The sequence below is a fragment of the Amblyomma mixtum genome, chromosome 10 (assembly GCF_055824585.1).
Source record: "Amblyomma mixtum isolate Tamu chromosome 10, ASM5582458v1, whole genome shotgun sequence".
In the NCBI taxonomy this organism is placed as follows: Eukaryota; Metazoa; Arthropoda; class Arachnida; order Ixodida; family Ixodidae; genus Amblyomma; species Amblyomma mixtum.
In genome coordinates, this window is record NC_143021.1 from 111,979,124 (window position 1) to 111,994,838 (window position 15,715).

General features: G+C 45.4%; 1 protein-coding gene across 5 annotated transcripts in view; it reads right to left on the reverse strand.

The window, feature by feature from the left end:
- LOC149326691 (ryanodine receptor-like) overlaps positions 1–15,715 on the reverse strand; it is a 539,764-nt gene that overhangs the window by 140,773 nt on the left and 383,276 nt on the right. For all 5 annotated transcript variants that reach the window (XM_089562900.1, XM_089562898.1, XM_089562899.1 and 2 more), the window contains exons 81-86: positions 15,615–15,685; positions 12,807–12,894; positions 10,890–11,018; positions 10,667–10,825; positions 3,946–4,005; positions 114–278 (exon numbers count right to left, since the gene is read on the reverse strand). In XM_089562900.1, the coding sequence (XP_089419026.1) occupies positions 114–278; positions 3,946–4,005; positions 10,667–10,825; positions 10,890–11,018; positions 12,807–12,894; positions 15,615–15,685 (672 nt within the window). The remainder of the gene's footprint in view (positions 1–113; positions 279–3,945; positions 4,006–10,666; positions 10,826–10,889; positions 11,019–12,806; positions 12,895–15,614; positions 15,686–15,715) is intronic.

The following is a 15,715-nucleotide window of genomic DNA, read 5'->3' on the forward strand; positions in this document are numbered from 1 at the left end:
GTGGATGTCAATGCGTAATTACTCCCTTATTTCAATAATGCTGTCAACATGGCCTCGACAACACCTAAGCCCTGGCAGCCCAGACTGAAGCAGGCAGGTGTTGGTGCACTCACCACGTGCAGTCCGTAGAGCACCTTGGCCATGTCCATGATGCGCTCGACCAGCTGGTCCTGGGAGACGACGGGCACCACCGCGTTGGGCCCCACGGGGGTCGACCGCTGGCTGCCCAGCTTGCTGTACAGGTAGTGCTGCCAGCTCATGGCATCACTCGGGTCAATCTGGGGACAGGATTCAGAGGCACGTTGCCCCATTTTATTGCACGTTTCTGCCTTTACAACAAAGTGTTAGACATTCACCCCTTGCGTAGTCATAGTTTGTCTTCCTGGGTTCGATTGTCCGCTATCCTTCAGTATTATTATTGTTTCCATCATATACGTACCTTGTCTTGAGCGCCAAGGTTTTTTCTTTCATTTTTTGTTGTCGTTTCTACGTGCATGTTGTTCACTGTTAGCCGTGTTTGATCACTTCATATGGTAACCTTGTCTGGAGCCGATTATACATAGTTTGTCCTCAGGTAGGCAAATGAACCACTGTTCTACCAGATTTATCTTTGCATGTGTTCTTGCCGCATTTTGAAATTTCCTTGTGTTGTGTGATGTAGTTCTTGCCTCAGTGTAACTGTTTTGTATGCCCACCTGCTAGGGCCCCGTAAAGGGGCCTGCAGTATTGAAAATAAATAAATAAATAAATACATTAGAACCGCCAAATAATCTGCAATTGAATTTCTTCTCTCATGCTGTTTGGGCTTCATCAACTGATGACAGCTGTGACAAGCAGTTGTACTTTAGGCCACATGACCCAAGGAAAATCTGCCACATACGTGCTGGTGTAGCTTTAACCCACTAGAGCACTTAAGCCAGCCTGCTTCAGGGGCTAGAATTGCAACAAATGACACATCAGTAGTTATACTGCCGTGTTTTTGTGCTTCACGTGACCTAAAGTTTAACCACATGTCCTAGCCATCATTCGGTTGATGAAACCAAAACCACAACAATGTCAAGATAAAATTCAATTATAAATTATAAATTATTTAATCATTGTAGGCAAATACCATGGAGTGCTCCATGTATACCAATGTATAATGCATCGTTTGAAACAAGAAAACACAAAAGCAAATATTAAGGCGGAAGCCTTTAATGTCTCATCGTTGTAAGCAGCAGTTGTCGACAGAAAATGTCACGCTTTTCAATTGGCGGAAACGGTCGTGACGTCACAGTGCGCGAATTTCAAACGGGGCCAATTGTACTTTGGCTAGTAAGCATGCAACCAATTGAAGGGATCGTATAGTGATGCTCCAATTAAGTGGGACTCAGCTTAGTTAATTGATTAATTACCCAATTAGCCTAATTAGCTTTACTAGTCAGGCCATATAAATAAATAAAACCGATTAAGAAATTGGTCGAGCTCAGGAATCGAACCCCGGTCTTCGAACCCGTGAGAGACGAGCATGCTATCCACTCCGCCATGCCAGCTCGATGGTTTCGAATGAACAAAGGCCCATCTAGTGAATACGGTGTCTTCACTCACTCTCATCCTCCTCCAGGTTTAGGTGTCCACCGACAAATGAGAGACAGATACATTTCCTTTCCTCAAAAACCAATTTACTAGGCGTAGAACCGAATGGGCGATGGCGTTCTATGGACTCCTTGGCAGCCTTGCAAGACGCTGTCGTGTTCCACTCTTAGGGGCATCAGTGACCACACTTTACGTCAAAAAAGTGCCCCCCTGAATTTTGTGAGACAGTCACTGCGTAATTTCCTTTCCTCAAATACAATTTTCATTTTCTTCATTACGGCTCCTCTTTATCTATCTTCTTTCACTCCCACTTCCTCCCTTCCTCTAGGCGCGGTTCGGGTGTCCACCGAGATGACAGAGAATTACTGGGTCATTTCCTTTCCTCAAAAAGCGTTGCGTTCAAAGGGCAAGGCAGGGCAAGGCATCGCGCTGAACGGGTGGTGTTCCCTGGACTCCCTGGCAGCGCTACAATGCGCTCCACTCCTAAAGGCGAACCTTAATCGTCATTAATTAGCAGTTAATGAGTATTCAGGCATTAATCAGTAATTAACCATTAATTAGTGATTTGTCATCACTTAGTAATTAGTACTCAATTATATGTGACGCCACCGGTGCCACAGAAACAGCGAAGGTGGTGCGGAAAACGCTTCCGCCTCTACCCACTTTAGACAGTCAAAGTGCCCCCTGAATTTTTTGGTATCTCTAGTCCTTACTGCCCAACTGTTTACGTACCAACAGCAGGTAAATTTACTAAGAGATGCCAAATGAAAACACAGGGTTCTGTCAGCATGAATATTTTCCTTTCTCCATTATTTACTGCTGGAAAAACCCTTGGTCACATATGTTAGAGTAACTGTCCCAGTGAGCCCATGGTCTTGGGTTAGAACACTGGACCGGGACAAATTTTTCTTAAACTACAAGGTATCTCTGGAAGCTGTATAGCTTTGCTTTGAACCATATGGCTTTGCTTTACTCATGCCAATGAGTAATTTGCGCCCTCATTACAAATCTGCTCTGCCTAGGGGGTTCCCCCTCAACACTGGACCAGTTGCATACACAACACAGCCTCACTGATGCACTCATGCAATAGTTGCCTTGTTCTTGCTCCTACAATGTGTCTGCGCAAACCCGACAAAATCAGCAATTTTTCCCAGCTCTTCTTCAATGGCTTTCTTCCCGTTACAGTGTTCCAGCGTATTTGCCTGTCTTTGAAAGATGGAATTCAAGAGAAAGCAGAATTTAGCGAAGAAACAAGACTACTGCAAAGAAATTAGGGCAAAAACAGAGACAAGGAAGTAGACGCATGTGACGATGTGTCTCCTTCCTTGCCTCTGTTTTTGAGCTAATTTCCTTGCAATATGTAACAGCAACTAGCCTGAAAGCATGCCCTCCTAAACAACTCTGTTCATTACTTAATTAAAGGGGCTCTGAAGGGACTCCCAATAAAGTTGTGGCATGCCTAGGATGTTAAAGGACACCACCTCACAAATATCCTCCAGCAAAAATTTTCTTAATGCGTTTTATGGAAGCTGAGTTATCTCCCACCGAGAGTTATTTAACGCGTCGTCGCGCCTTTCTCCTTTCGTCACTTTTTGCACGCTGCCATGTTGGCACCTCCGCTGGTTCCACCCACTCTACCGGCTACCGATGCACGCAGGAGAAGGGGGAGGGGGGGGGGGGGTAGTTAGTAGATGCAGGCTCCTGTCCCTGCTTTCACCTGCTGGTAACCCAATTCCCAGGCCTCAAACAGGTAAAGTACAATGCACCGATTGGTTCTATGGTGTAAACCTAGCCTCTGGCGGCGAACTAACTCTGCCTGCCTCGCCGCTTTATTTTTTTTTGTCTATCAGCCCCACTGGCTCACACTTTCTTAAAACACTCACCCCCTCCGCTCTCTTTGCTTTGAGGTTTTATTTTGCGGACCATGAAACACGATCGTTTAGAACAAACAGACACTAGTGCAAACCTATAAAATGCGGAGAGGAAAGAATAAAATGCCACCTCTTCTTTAATTGCAGCGTGTGAGCATCACATATTATGAGCTACAATTCTGCATGCATTATGGCTGCATCGCGACAAATTACAACAACCAGCCATAGTTATCAGCCTAGTTGCCCAGTTAATACCACAGAGAGCTATAATGGCACCCAGTTCTTGTTGGAAGAAAGAAGTCATCTCCCTGAAAATGCTCCAAACACATGGCCATCGATGCTTTGACTGGCTTGTGAATCTGCCCGTCACCCAAAGCTGACCCCCTCTCTTCGGGTTGCTAGCAGTGGCTAAGCAGTCAAATGATACCTTCTTAAGACTCGTTCGCGGCGTCACCGTGGTGTGGCATCAATTTCGTAAAAATCGCCCACTGTTACTTGCCTTGTCTGGGAGAGTAAGCTGCAGCTTGACATAGTCGAAGATGTCAGAGTCTTGATATTTCTGAAATGAAAGGAGCAGTGAGTTAGCTATCCTCCTCGGATGGAAATCATCAAAAGTGGGTAAAATGTAACAAATTTCATATTTTATCGACGACCATGCCAAGATTGGACATAAAAAAATTATATCCTTCCAGATGCCTAATTACAGAGTCTTTGTTGAGCCCCCATGTATCTCCATGTGGTGCCTCAACACGAAGTTTCAAGGCCTCAATTGTCTGTTTGACTAATTCCTGTCAAAAGAACTTGTCATGTGAACAAATCAACCCCTAGCACTCATCCTGGCAGAACAAATGAAAGGGAATGCACCCCGACTGGCCAACGAATACGCTCCTCGGGTAATACAGTTTGTAAGCGCAGCTATTGTGGCCTTTCAACCCTAGGCGACCGCAGAACAGAGCATGCAGTGCCAAGCAGGGATGGATCTGGGTTTAGGCTTCGGCAGTGCGCACAGCGATCTGCCACTGAGCCTCTCCTCGAGTGAATCCTCAGTGGAAACATTTGCAAATGACATTACTGCCTTAACCACGACACAAGCAAGGATGTAAACCAGACTAATGTCATTCATAGGAAATTACACTAAATTTGCTGCCTGACAGGGGGCTATTGCAGTTGCCTAGAATTCAGTAGGTTCTTCAGTGCAATCCGGAGCCTTATTCGCCATCTCTCCTCTTCTCCTCCACATTTCTTAAATTTTGAGGGGCTGTTCATCAAACACGCGCATAGCTACTCACATGACACATTAGGTTACACATTGTTTGCTCGTACGCTACACCATTTGACACAGAACATCACACATCACTGTTTGAGTACAAACAGTGGCAAATGAGAAAAGCACGATCCTGCATGCTTATTAAAATGGCCCGGCAAAACGCCACTGGGAACAAGACCTGCACAGCTGCCCTTCAACATGATAATTTCAACAAGGAGTTCAATATCACACAAATTAAGGGGAAGAGAAGAGAGACAATCGCCACACGCCACAGGTGGCAGCACGCCAATCCAGCCCCCGATGTGTGACCTGCAATCCTTATGGCGCTGTTGAGCGTAGATTAAATTTCTGGAAGCCGCAAAAGGTAACTTTTGCCGCAGCTCGCATCAAGCTGCCTCTCCCTCCCCTTGGCCTCTCGAGAGGGCTCGAACTATCTCGACCCGGGAGTCCATGCGCACCGCTTTCCCGAGGACCAGGGCCACAAGTCGAGACAATGCTGAAGGAAGCCCGAGCCATCAAGCGTGCTACAGAACAATCTTTTCCTTCGTTTTTCCTTTTCCTTCTTTTCTTTTCCTTCACGCTATTGCTTTCCTCCTTCCTCGCACATGCTCTCTTCACTGCTGCAGTCATTCATCCTTCGCTTCTTCAACCTGCATCTGCCCTCTTTCATCCTCCTATGAGCTTGTTTGCTCGGTTATGCCAAGGACGACAGCGACGCTCAACACAGGAATGGACGCCCTAAAGCTGTGCTCTGAAGGCAGAGACACCAAATTAAAAATGTTTCTAACGCAATAGCATTAAGGCTTCTCTCTGCAGAAAATCCAGCGGTATCAGTGCCAGTGTCGTCGGCCTTATGAGCGCAAGATCCAGAGACCCACCTGCCACCTAGGTCATGTGATCCTGTGATGTCATCACAACCTGCCCATCGTGGCAGTTAAACTAACGACTGGCTGCAAGAGTTTGCTCGGGAACAGCAACCTGGGTCTCACAAGCCCCATCGGGGACTGTGTTTGAAATAGCCACCTGTTGGGGTAGCGGCGCATTGCTTAACTACTGCACCACAGTGTCAGGAGTGGCATGACAACTCCCCGCAGTCTGTCAATGTAAAGTGGAAAATGACCGATTCCGCATATGTGTGCAAGTAGGCAGAATCTCACTGACACAGAAGGAGTGCTTGCAGAGCAACTATCTCTAATGCAATGCACCGCGCTCTTAAGGGGGTACTGGCACTTTTTGTGGAAATCGGGCCGGTAGCAGCATCTCAGTTTTTTATGCTGTGTACCTGAATTGTCGCATCATCGACAGCCCGACTACGCCCACTGATGGCCAAAAACCTCTCCCATATCTCTCCAATTAAACTAGCCTTAAGCCAGCTGCAGCCACCCTATCCCTGCAAACTTTTATATCTCATCCGCCCACCTAACTTTGTGCCGCCCCCTGCTACGTTTCCCTTCCCTTGGAATCCCCTCCGTTACCCCTAAGGACCACTGGTTATCTTGCCTTCGCATTGCATGCCCCGCCCAAGCCCACTTCTTCCTCTTGATTTCAACTAGGATGTCATTAACCTGCCTTTGATCCCTGACGCACTCCGCCCACTTCCCGTCTGTTAATGTTACCTCTATCATTTTTCTTTTCATAGCTCTTTGCACTGTCCTTAAATTGAGTTGATTGGTTTTACGGGGGTTTAACGTCCCAAAGTGACTGAGGCTAAGAGGGACACCGTAGTGAAGGACTCCAGAAATTCCGACAACACGGGGTTCTTTAACATGCACTGACATTGCACAGTACACGGGCCTCTAGAATTTCACCTCCATAGAAACTCGACCACCGTAGCTGGGATCGAACCTGTGTCTTTCGGGTCAGCAACCAAGCACCATAACCACTGAGCCACCTTGGTGGATTAAGTTAAACTCTTTTCATTAGCCTCCATGTTTCTGTCCGATAGGTGAGTACTGGTAAGATACAGCTGTTATATACTTTTCTCTTGAGGGATACTGGTAGACTGCTTTTCATGACCTGAAAAAACCTGCCAAATGTGCTCCGACCTATTCTTATTCTTCTAGTTATTAATGCATTTCTTGCCTCATGGATGGCATGACCACGAGTTCTGTGCACAAGATAACGATGATATGACAACATGCAGTAATGATAACCAAGTAATTAATAGATAATAATTAATGAAGCAAATAACAGGTAATCAATAATAAAAATAATTAGTGAGAGTAACAGTTACTGGTAGTAATAGTGACATTAATAGTGACAGCAATAGTTAGTGGTAGCCACATCATCAACCAGTCACGTGATGGGACCCAACTAGTTGCTTGATAGAAACATGTCTAAACAACAAGTTGTTGACGAGTTCATGACGTCACAAAAGACAAAATGACAAAAAAAAAGTCTAGACAAGAACTTCCGTCGCTCCCTGTGAGTTCTTTCTTGGATGCTGACACGTGTGGTACTATAAATACTTTCGCACTTCAGCATGCAAGGAGACTTAAGTGCACCCCTTGAATTTTTCACTCTCGTGATCCGGATCTGCGGTCACTACCTGCCCTATATAGACGTATATATATCCCCATCCCACTTCCAACATCTCGTTATCAATTGCAAACTGCTGTTCCATTCCGAGACGGTTGAACATTACTTTTGTTTTCTACATGGTAACTTTTAGACCCACAGTAACCTCAGCTCGTATTCTGGGAAAGGAAGGGATGCGAACAATACTCAAGCCGATCATCCCCACCGGACGCCTCCCGCCCCGCCTGAAAAACTGCCATCCTAAAAACAAGGCTTCTGAAGGCGTTGTGCACAACCCACCCCGCTCTGAGTGCCCAGCATTGTATATTGGTGAAACAAAGTATTTCATGGAAAGAATGAAGGAGCACAAAGCTGATGTCCAAGTGAGCGAAGCGCAGTGGCCAAGCACTGCGAGGCATATGACCTCAGGATAGTCTGATGTTACTATTGTGCGGCAGACCAAACCAAATCTGCACGCACGTAAGGCTGCTGCTTCAGTCATGGCATGTTCAGCAGGTGCCGGGGATTATTAACAGCTCCCTTATTAATAGCAGCCTGTCACGTAACTGGCTTCAGACAAACAGAAAGACAGACAATGGACACTTTAGCTGCTAGCGCATTGGTAAGTTCAGAACCCTTCAAGGTCCAAAGACCCTCTCAGTATTTGTGATGGTGAAAGAACAGAAGTGATGCGCAAACTGATGCTGTTGCGCAAACTGATGCTGATGCGCAAACAGAAGTGATGCGCAGACTGATGCTGTTATCCATTGTTGAGGGAATGATCCATTAATGATAGCACGTGTCATACCTTTAAGTGATAGGCAGAGCTTAAACAGTCCTTTTCTTTTCACAGGCCTTGCTTGCACTGGTTCTCTGGACCATTCTGCCCCCTTCGGCACTTTAGTATAGTGGCCACATTTTCACCCAGTGGCCCTGAATATGGGGTGAGTACTGAGGAGGTAGAAACGTGGAGGCTAACAAAGAGGGTTCAGCTTAGGTTAAGGACAATGCAGCGAGCTATGGAAAGGAAAATGATAGGTGTAACGTTAAAGGCCTACTTGACCGAAACTTTACTTCGGCTAATTTTGCGCTCGATATAGTGTGCATGTTATTAACAATATTTATATTTAATATTAGGGCTGTGGAGCGTCTAGAATTTTAGTTAGAAGCGTTCAAAAACCTCTGTAGCAGACGACGCAGACCCCTAGTGGTGTGCTGAACAACTAACAAACCTGACCGGAAATGACGCACATTTGAGACACCGGCATCGCCGGGTCGCCAGTTTCAGGCGTTCTGTAGTGAGTGCGCGCCCCTTGTAAGCTCTTCTTCTGGCGCGTTTCTGGCTGTTTTCACCGCGAAGCTCGATGGTATCCGAGAAAGATAAACTGCTGGCATCATGTAGACGAAGTGCATGGCCGCGGAAGGGAATACGAGGAATGCGGAAAGCACCATGTATACCTCTCGGCCACTGCCCTTCACCCCCGATCTCGAAAGCTGGTGTCAGCTGTCTGGAGCTCAGTTTTTAACGTGAATTCCCCTCTCTTCTTCAAAAAAGATAATGGTGGGTGACTGACGCTTCTGCCTCGCGCTGACCCCTTTTGTGGGTTGGGCTTTGCCAATAGACCTGTCCCGGTCTACATCATGCATCAGAGCACCTACGTCTTTCTGGCCCGATTGGCAAAGCATGCCACGAACCGAAGGCTTCGAGGCGTCTCTAATCGGGAGAATAAAGAGGAGGGGGGAACCGCTTGAGGTCGATTACAGGAAGCTTCAGCGTTACCATTCGAGACGCGTCTCCAAGACCCCAGAGAACTGCACGCATGTTATTTGAATTTTAATTAATCTTTTCAAAGAATTTTGATTTTATTCAGTAGGGTAAGGGTGCGGGCTAGTTGGTGATCCATAACATATAAATACCATAACATATAAATATCGAATTTATATGTTTGGTTAGAGACACCTACGGTCGACTGGGGTTCGGCAACCTCGTCGTTCTGCCCAGCTGTGTGGTTTGAAAAGATTAGAAAAACCTTTCCGTCCCTGCAGTACACGAGCTTTAAGTGGTTCTAGGTAAATACTGTAATGAGCGCAACGCATAAGTTTTTGTTCATTTGAATCGACGTGTATTTCGCAACGCGCAGTGGCTTGCCCGACCAAGGCGCGCAAAGATGAACCAGCCCACCATCGGCACCACACTGATGCCACGGTCCTCGAAGAGAAAAATATATATTTATTTTGCAACACAAATTTTGATTCTGGCATATTCTTTCGCTTAACGCAGCACTTAATTCTCTTCAGCTCTCTTTTTACGCATCCATCTGTTTTTATTGATTTAACTGGCGTTCACAGCACCTGTTCCAAATTTCTGTGCCCAGGCAGGAATACCTTTCGACGGGGGAGAAAAATGAGAAGGAAAAGGAGAAGGCAGGTCATTTTTTTTTATCAAGACAACAACCATATTGCACGCACAGCAGAGCACACATGTGCTGTTGGCACGCGCGTGCCCGCTCAAAAAAGCCGGCTTTATAATACAAGCACTTCTACTTGGCCTCCATTTGAATATGCTTCCTTCCTCCGCTATATCCGAACTTTGCACAAGCTGTAATTGAATACTGCCAAGCAAACAGCGCTCACAAGCATTGCGGCGTGACCATCTTCACTGAGGTTGAGCCAGGACTTTTCTAGTCTACTACAGCAAATAAAACACGTTTAAAACTTTTTCTATAGCGCGTTTCATCCGTTTCAAGATGTGTGTTTTCACATATAACCAGTATTTATCGCACAAAGTACTGCACGCGCTACCGCTACCAGCGCTTTGCTCCAGCCGCAACGAGCAGCCGCTCCGAACCCGTCCGGAGTACAGTCTCAAACATACGTCACTTCCGGCGGGCGGCAATGGCGCCCGTTTTTCCAGTTTCGGTATTAAAAACTCCGATTTTTGCGTGCCTTTTTCACCGTAACTGCTTGAAACTGGAGCGTAATGTTTTGTGGGTAGCATAATACGGGGGTGTACTATGAAAAAACAACCTTTTTACGGTTTGAAAAATTTCGGTCAAGTAGGCCTTTAAGAGATCGGAAGAGGGCAGAGTGGGTGAGGGAACAAACGCGGGTTAATGACATCCTAGTTGAAATCAAGAGGACTTGGGCAGGGCATGTAATGCGAAGGCCAGATAGCCGCTGGTCCTTAAGGGTAACGGAGTGGATTCCAGGAGAAAGCAAACGTAGCAGGAGACGGCAGAAATTTAGGTGGGCGGATGAGGTTAAGAAGTTTGCGGGGATACAGTGGCCTCAACTGGCAAAGAAGGACAGGGTTAATGGGAGAGAAACATGGGAGAGGCCTTTGCCCTGCAGTGGGCGTAGCCAGGCTGCTGCTGATGATGATGCTGATGAGTACTGTGGAGGTCATGCATGCTCTAGTGAGCACAGCAGTGCTCACGTTGAGGAACTTCTCCTTGGCGTGCTGCACCAGCTCCTGCTCCCTGCCCGCGAACAGGTTGAGCCCCACGGGGAGCAGCCGCTTGAGGCAGGCCACCACCAGGCTCGCCGCCAGCTCCTTGTCCTTGTCCCGCTTGCCGTCCCGCTTCTTCTTCTTCTCCTGAGAGGGCAGCACACGTTAAGCAATGACACACAGGGCACACACAGACCACCACAGTGCGCACCTTCTTCTGGCTCTGGCCCGCGTCTATGGTCTGGACGCTCGCCCGGCCCCGTCCGGAGGAAGGCATGATGAGCGCCATGTTGTCAATCTCGTGCTGGGAGATGAAGTTGGCCTCCTCCCGCCGGAAGTACTGCGAATGGTGTTCCAATCTGCTTCGACACCGAGCTATTTTTCAGGGCACAGAAACATACTTGATGCCAGTGCCAGCATTAATGGGAGACAATGGGCAGCACTCTAGCTTTTATGAGCCAAGAAACAGCTTCCAACATTCAGTGAAATGTGTGTGGTAAAACTGTGGTCTGTGCTTCTATGCCTGCAAATGTAGTAGGAAATGTTTTTAGTCCTGTATAGTCATATGTCAGTTTCGTCGTTAGATGTTCTTCAGTGTGCAAAATATTGGTGATTAAGTATTAATATTCGTCTTATTGAATCCATGTCTATCAGTTACATTGAACCTGTCATTTGTGTTTGGAATTACTATGTATACTATATGTATTTTGTGTTTACTATATATTATGTGTTTACAATTACTATGTATACTGCATGCTCTTATCTTCGTACAATTTTAATCGCAGCTTTGTTTTATTTCTGCTGTTATCCGTTGTCAAGAGAAAAAACGGGTAAGAACCGTTGTCAAGCTGCTTGAGAAGCAGCTTTTTGTTCTTATCCTTGCATTTATTTCTGTATTGAAAGAAATGCTACATAAATTGATTCATTGATTGAAATATGCAAGGAAGGTGGGTCAGTGCCCAAACAGTTCTCATAACCCACTTTTATGCAAAAGACGGCTGCAACTATGCTTGGGTAGCCCCTGATCGCGCTTTTGCTTATAATGAATTCAACTACACTGTAAATGGAAGGAATGCAGTTCCTGGTACTCTTCACGTGCCTCAGTGTAGACACACAAAAAGACATGCATTAGGAAGACGCCAGTGCAATTTGCAAAAGTTGTCAAAAAAGCTACATTCAACTTGCTCACTGAAAATGAATTTTTTTTCTATGTACATCACATCTCTGCTATTTCTCTAAATAAGTATAGTTCCTGACTTCTTTTCCTCTTTTTTTCTCATCTGGGGAGTTAAGCAGGCATCAATGATATTTAACAGGTGCAAACTTTTTAAAATCTCACTGGCTGAGATTCAGGAAAAATGGATACAACTAAGGAGCCTTGACGCCATAGGAAGCATAAGAGGGTTAATTAAAAGACTAGCGCATAAAACTAGGACAAAGACAGAGAAGGAGACAGGACGAGCGTTAGCGCTCGTCCTGTCTCCTTCTCTGTCTTTGTCCTAGTTTTATGCGCTAGTCTTTTAATTAACTATGTCAAACCAACTAGCCCAGCTTTCCGCTTTGATAAGAGGGTTCTCACGCAGCTTCCACCCTATCCGTTCGATGACGTTCTACGTCACATCAGTGGTAACTCAGGACGTTCTACGTCCGCCGCTTATGAACGTGGGTGGCGCTGATGAACACTCTCAAGGTTAGGTTACTTGTAAACATAAATACCCCCGAAAACAGAAGATTTGACAGCCGTCGCTGTAGCTCAGAGGTAGAGCACTGGACGCGTAATTCGGAGGTTGTGGGTTCGGATCCCACCGGCGGCATGTGGTTGTTTTTTCTTCTGCTTTTCTATTCAATTAGCTTTAAGCGATAACATATTCAGTAATGTTCTAAATTGATCAACACCACAAAATAAATAAATCAATTAAAAAAAAAAATCCCCTGTGCCCCTTGGTTTCTGTGGCTGTTGGCTTCTGTCATATTTATAACGAGCCCCTCATTCTCCTTCCCTTGTTTGCTTAAGGAGTGAAATGCGACTCCAGGCAAACAGTACAGCTGCCTCGACTTACTGCAGCATATACTGCAAAGCCCAAGTCAGCCAAGCTGTTCTCACTCCACACTTGTTAGCACAACCTACCTGAGACTTATTCCAGGTGTTGAACACGTGGGCAACACAGGTGTAGACCTTCTCCGCTTCTTTCACGTTGTTCTTAAGCCAGTGGTTTCTTGAAAAGAAGAGAGAACAGCACAAGCTGTCACCCAGGGCCATGCCACAAACTCACACATTGCGTGGCATGAATAAGTCAAATACCATATATACTAGTGTAAGGGCCACAACCCCAACTTCTCCGCCGGTAATTAAAAAGAAAAATGATTGAGCCAGAAGGATTGTTTCATGTGTGCATAATTTTTCCCACATAGAAGCTAACAGATTAACAAAACTGCCTGCAGCACTCGGTACGAATCCTGTGCTCTCGACATTTGTGCCAGAAAGGATAAAATGTTATGTTGCGCAAAAGTTAGAATGGGGTGCACCTACATTAGCAGCATTAAAGTCGCAGTGAAATTGCTTCCAATCCAGTCATAGTCAATCATAAAAGGTCTAACCTTGCTACCAGTTTATCACCATACAATAACCTCGCATTAAGATGAATGTATAATTATTTCTGCAAGGTTGACGACCGTGAAGCATGCAAAAAAAACAGGCCAGGAAAGGCCACGTCACACTGATGGCCATGGGTCGCAAGTGTGGAGGAGCACGGCCGAAGTGACTACACGCTCTGAACTGTAGACGAGGCAAACTGCGAGTCGAGTGCATAATCTTTGGACAGTCTTAATAGCTTACAATCACATGACGTTTGCCAGTTATCTGGTCTAACAACCTGTTTTACTCCGGTTGTTTAATTTGTGCTGAGCGTTGGGCACGTGTCCTATTATCCATACTTTCAACGCATTGTATAATTGAAGGATTCGTGGGGGTGCGCTAATTCGTCATAAAAATGCGTGTCATAGCATAAACTTGGGGATGCATAATCAGAGCTCTGTTGTAGTCAGAAAAATTTTATGGAAAAATGCCGGTCCCGTGTAAGGCCACATCCCGTAAAAAAACCGCGGAAAAAAAGTGCGGCCCTTACTTAAAGGTGCACTGAAGAGGATTCTGAACTTGTCTTTTTGGCGCGGGAACTCAATCTACACGTTCCTAGCATTCTTAGAAACTGTGACTTATTGCCCTGTGTGGCCGATTTCCCTAATTAAATCGAATTAACATCCAGCTCCCGCCTTTATTTTTTGAATTCTCCCCGTACGTGGGCGGAGTCGACTAACGCGTGTAGTGCCTTTCAGCCAGCTCCGTGAAGGCTTTGCTTTCGCTTTATTTTGTTTTTTGGGTTTCCATGAATAAATAGTTTCATTGGCAGATAATATAGGTGCAAAAAGCCCGCAGAAATAAAAATACGCGCGGACTATTTGCTACTACGGACTACTACGTATTACTCCGCCGATGGCAGAGCGGCAAGCCGCCACGGTACTGGGTGAAAGGCACTCCACGTGTTGGTTGACTCCGCCCACCGTACGACGGAGAATTAAAAAAAAAGGCGGGAGCTGGACGTTAATTCGATTTAAATTAGGGAAATCGCCACACAGGGCAATAAATCGAAGTTTCTAAGAAAGCTCGGAACGTGTAGATCGAGTTCCCGTGGCAAAAAGACAAGTTCAGATTCCTCTTCAGTGCACCTTTAAGTATATATGGTATGTAGGTGAAGATAAAGAAATAACAACAACAGAGGGGTAATATAAAGGGCATGAGATCTGGAAAGAAAACCTTCAAAAACAGGCCAGTCTTGCCTTCAAAGGGATGCTATGTAATGGGTAGACTGCTTCACTGTGAACACCTCATCATGGACAGAGCGCAAACTAGGGTTTCCTTTCGTACAATCGGTTTTCAAAAAGTGACATTTGTGGAATCTCGAGCTATTATTTTCCAACTGCACCAATTTTTTCCTTCAAGAAATCAGCGTTTTGACCATAATATTCAATTCAGATCATCGTGCGAGCTGAATTTGTGCAGGAGCAGACAATTTAATGGCATGAAAATTTTGGACATCTGGCTGTCTTAGTGTGTTGATATCTCAACATCTAGGAGAGACAGAGATGGCATAATGTTTGCTAAGGGAAGCTGAAGGCACAGTGTGTGCAATAATCGAAGCAGATTTGTTCAATCGCACTTCAAAGTTTTATGCCTTCGCAAAGTTTATCGATGCATTCCATTCACACCTTGAACATTGATATTCCAAGTGCTGTAAAATTACTAATGAGGGTAAATTGGAAAAATGGTTTTGATTATTGCGCTCTTTAGTCACCATACTATGTAGCCATGGATTAAAAATTATTCTTTATTGAGCAGTTTTTTTGCACCGAGGTACTAATGAATGACTAATTACAATTAATTATCTTGGGAACCAACTAATTTATGAGAAAGGTAATTTCATTGTTGAAATCAGCATAAAAAACTGAGCAAGGTGGTACAGTTTCATTAGGATTGGACTAAATATAAGGAAAATAGGTCGAAGACCAGTGTCCCGCCTCAAGGTAGAGCACAGTGCCATCCATTGTTTTGGTAAGCGGGGTGAGTCATGCCCCCCAGTCAAGGAAAATGAAATGGAGAATTCAAATTGATGGACACGGTTGTAGTGCATCGATAACAAATATTTGGGAATGACATGCTTGGAACGTGACATCAACAAGGCATTTCTCGGGACCAACAAAAGCACGACAGCAGTGCCATTTTAAGTATTTAAGTAGTCAATGCTTACAACAAGAAAAGTTAATAGAAAGTATGGAAAAGAGACCCATCACAGTACTCATTTTTTGCACAGCACAAAAAAAGCTCCACAAGTGTTCAGCTGAGACAGGGATGAAGAAGAGATGCTGTTCATTGTGGACGCACCTCTGGAGGTCGACATACTTGATCAGCAGGGGGAAGAAGGCATATATGTCCCGGACAAGCAGGGAGAACTCCTGGGTGACGAGGAGAAGAAGCAAGCAAAG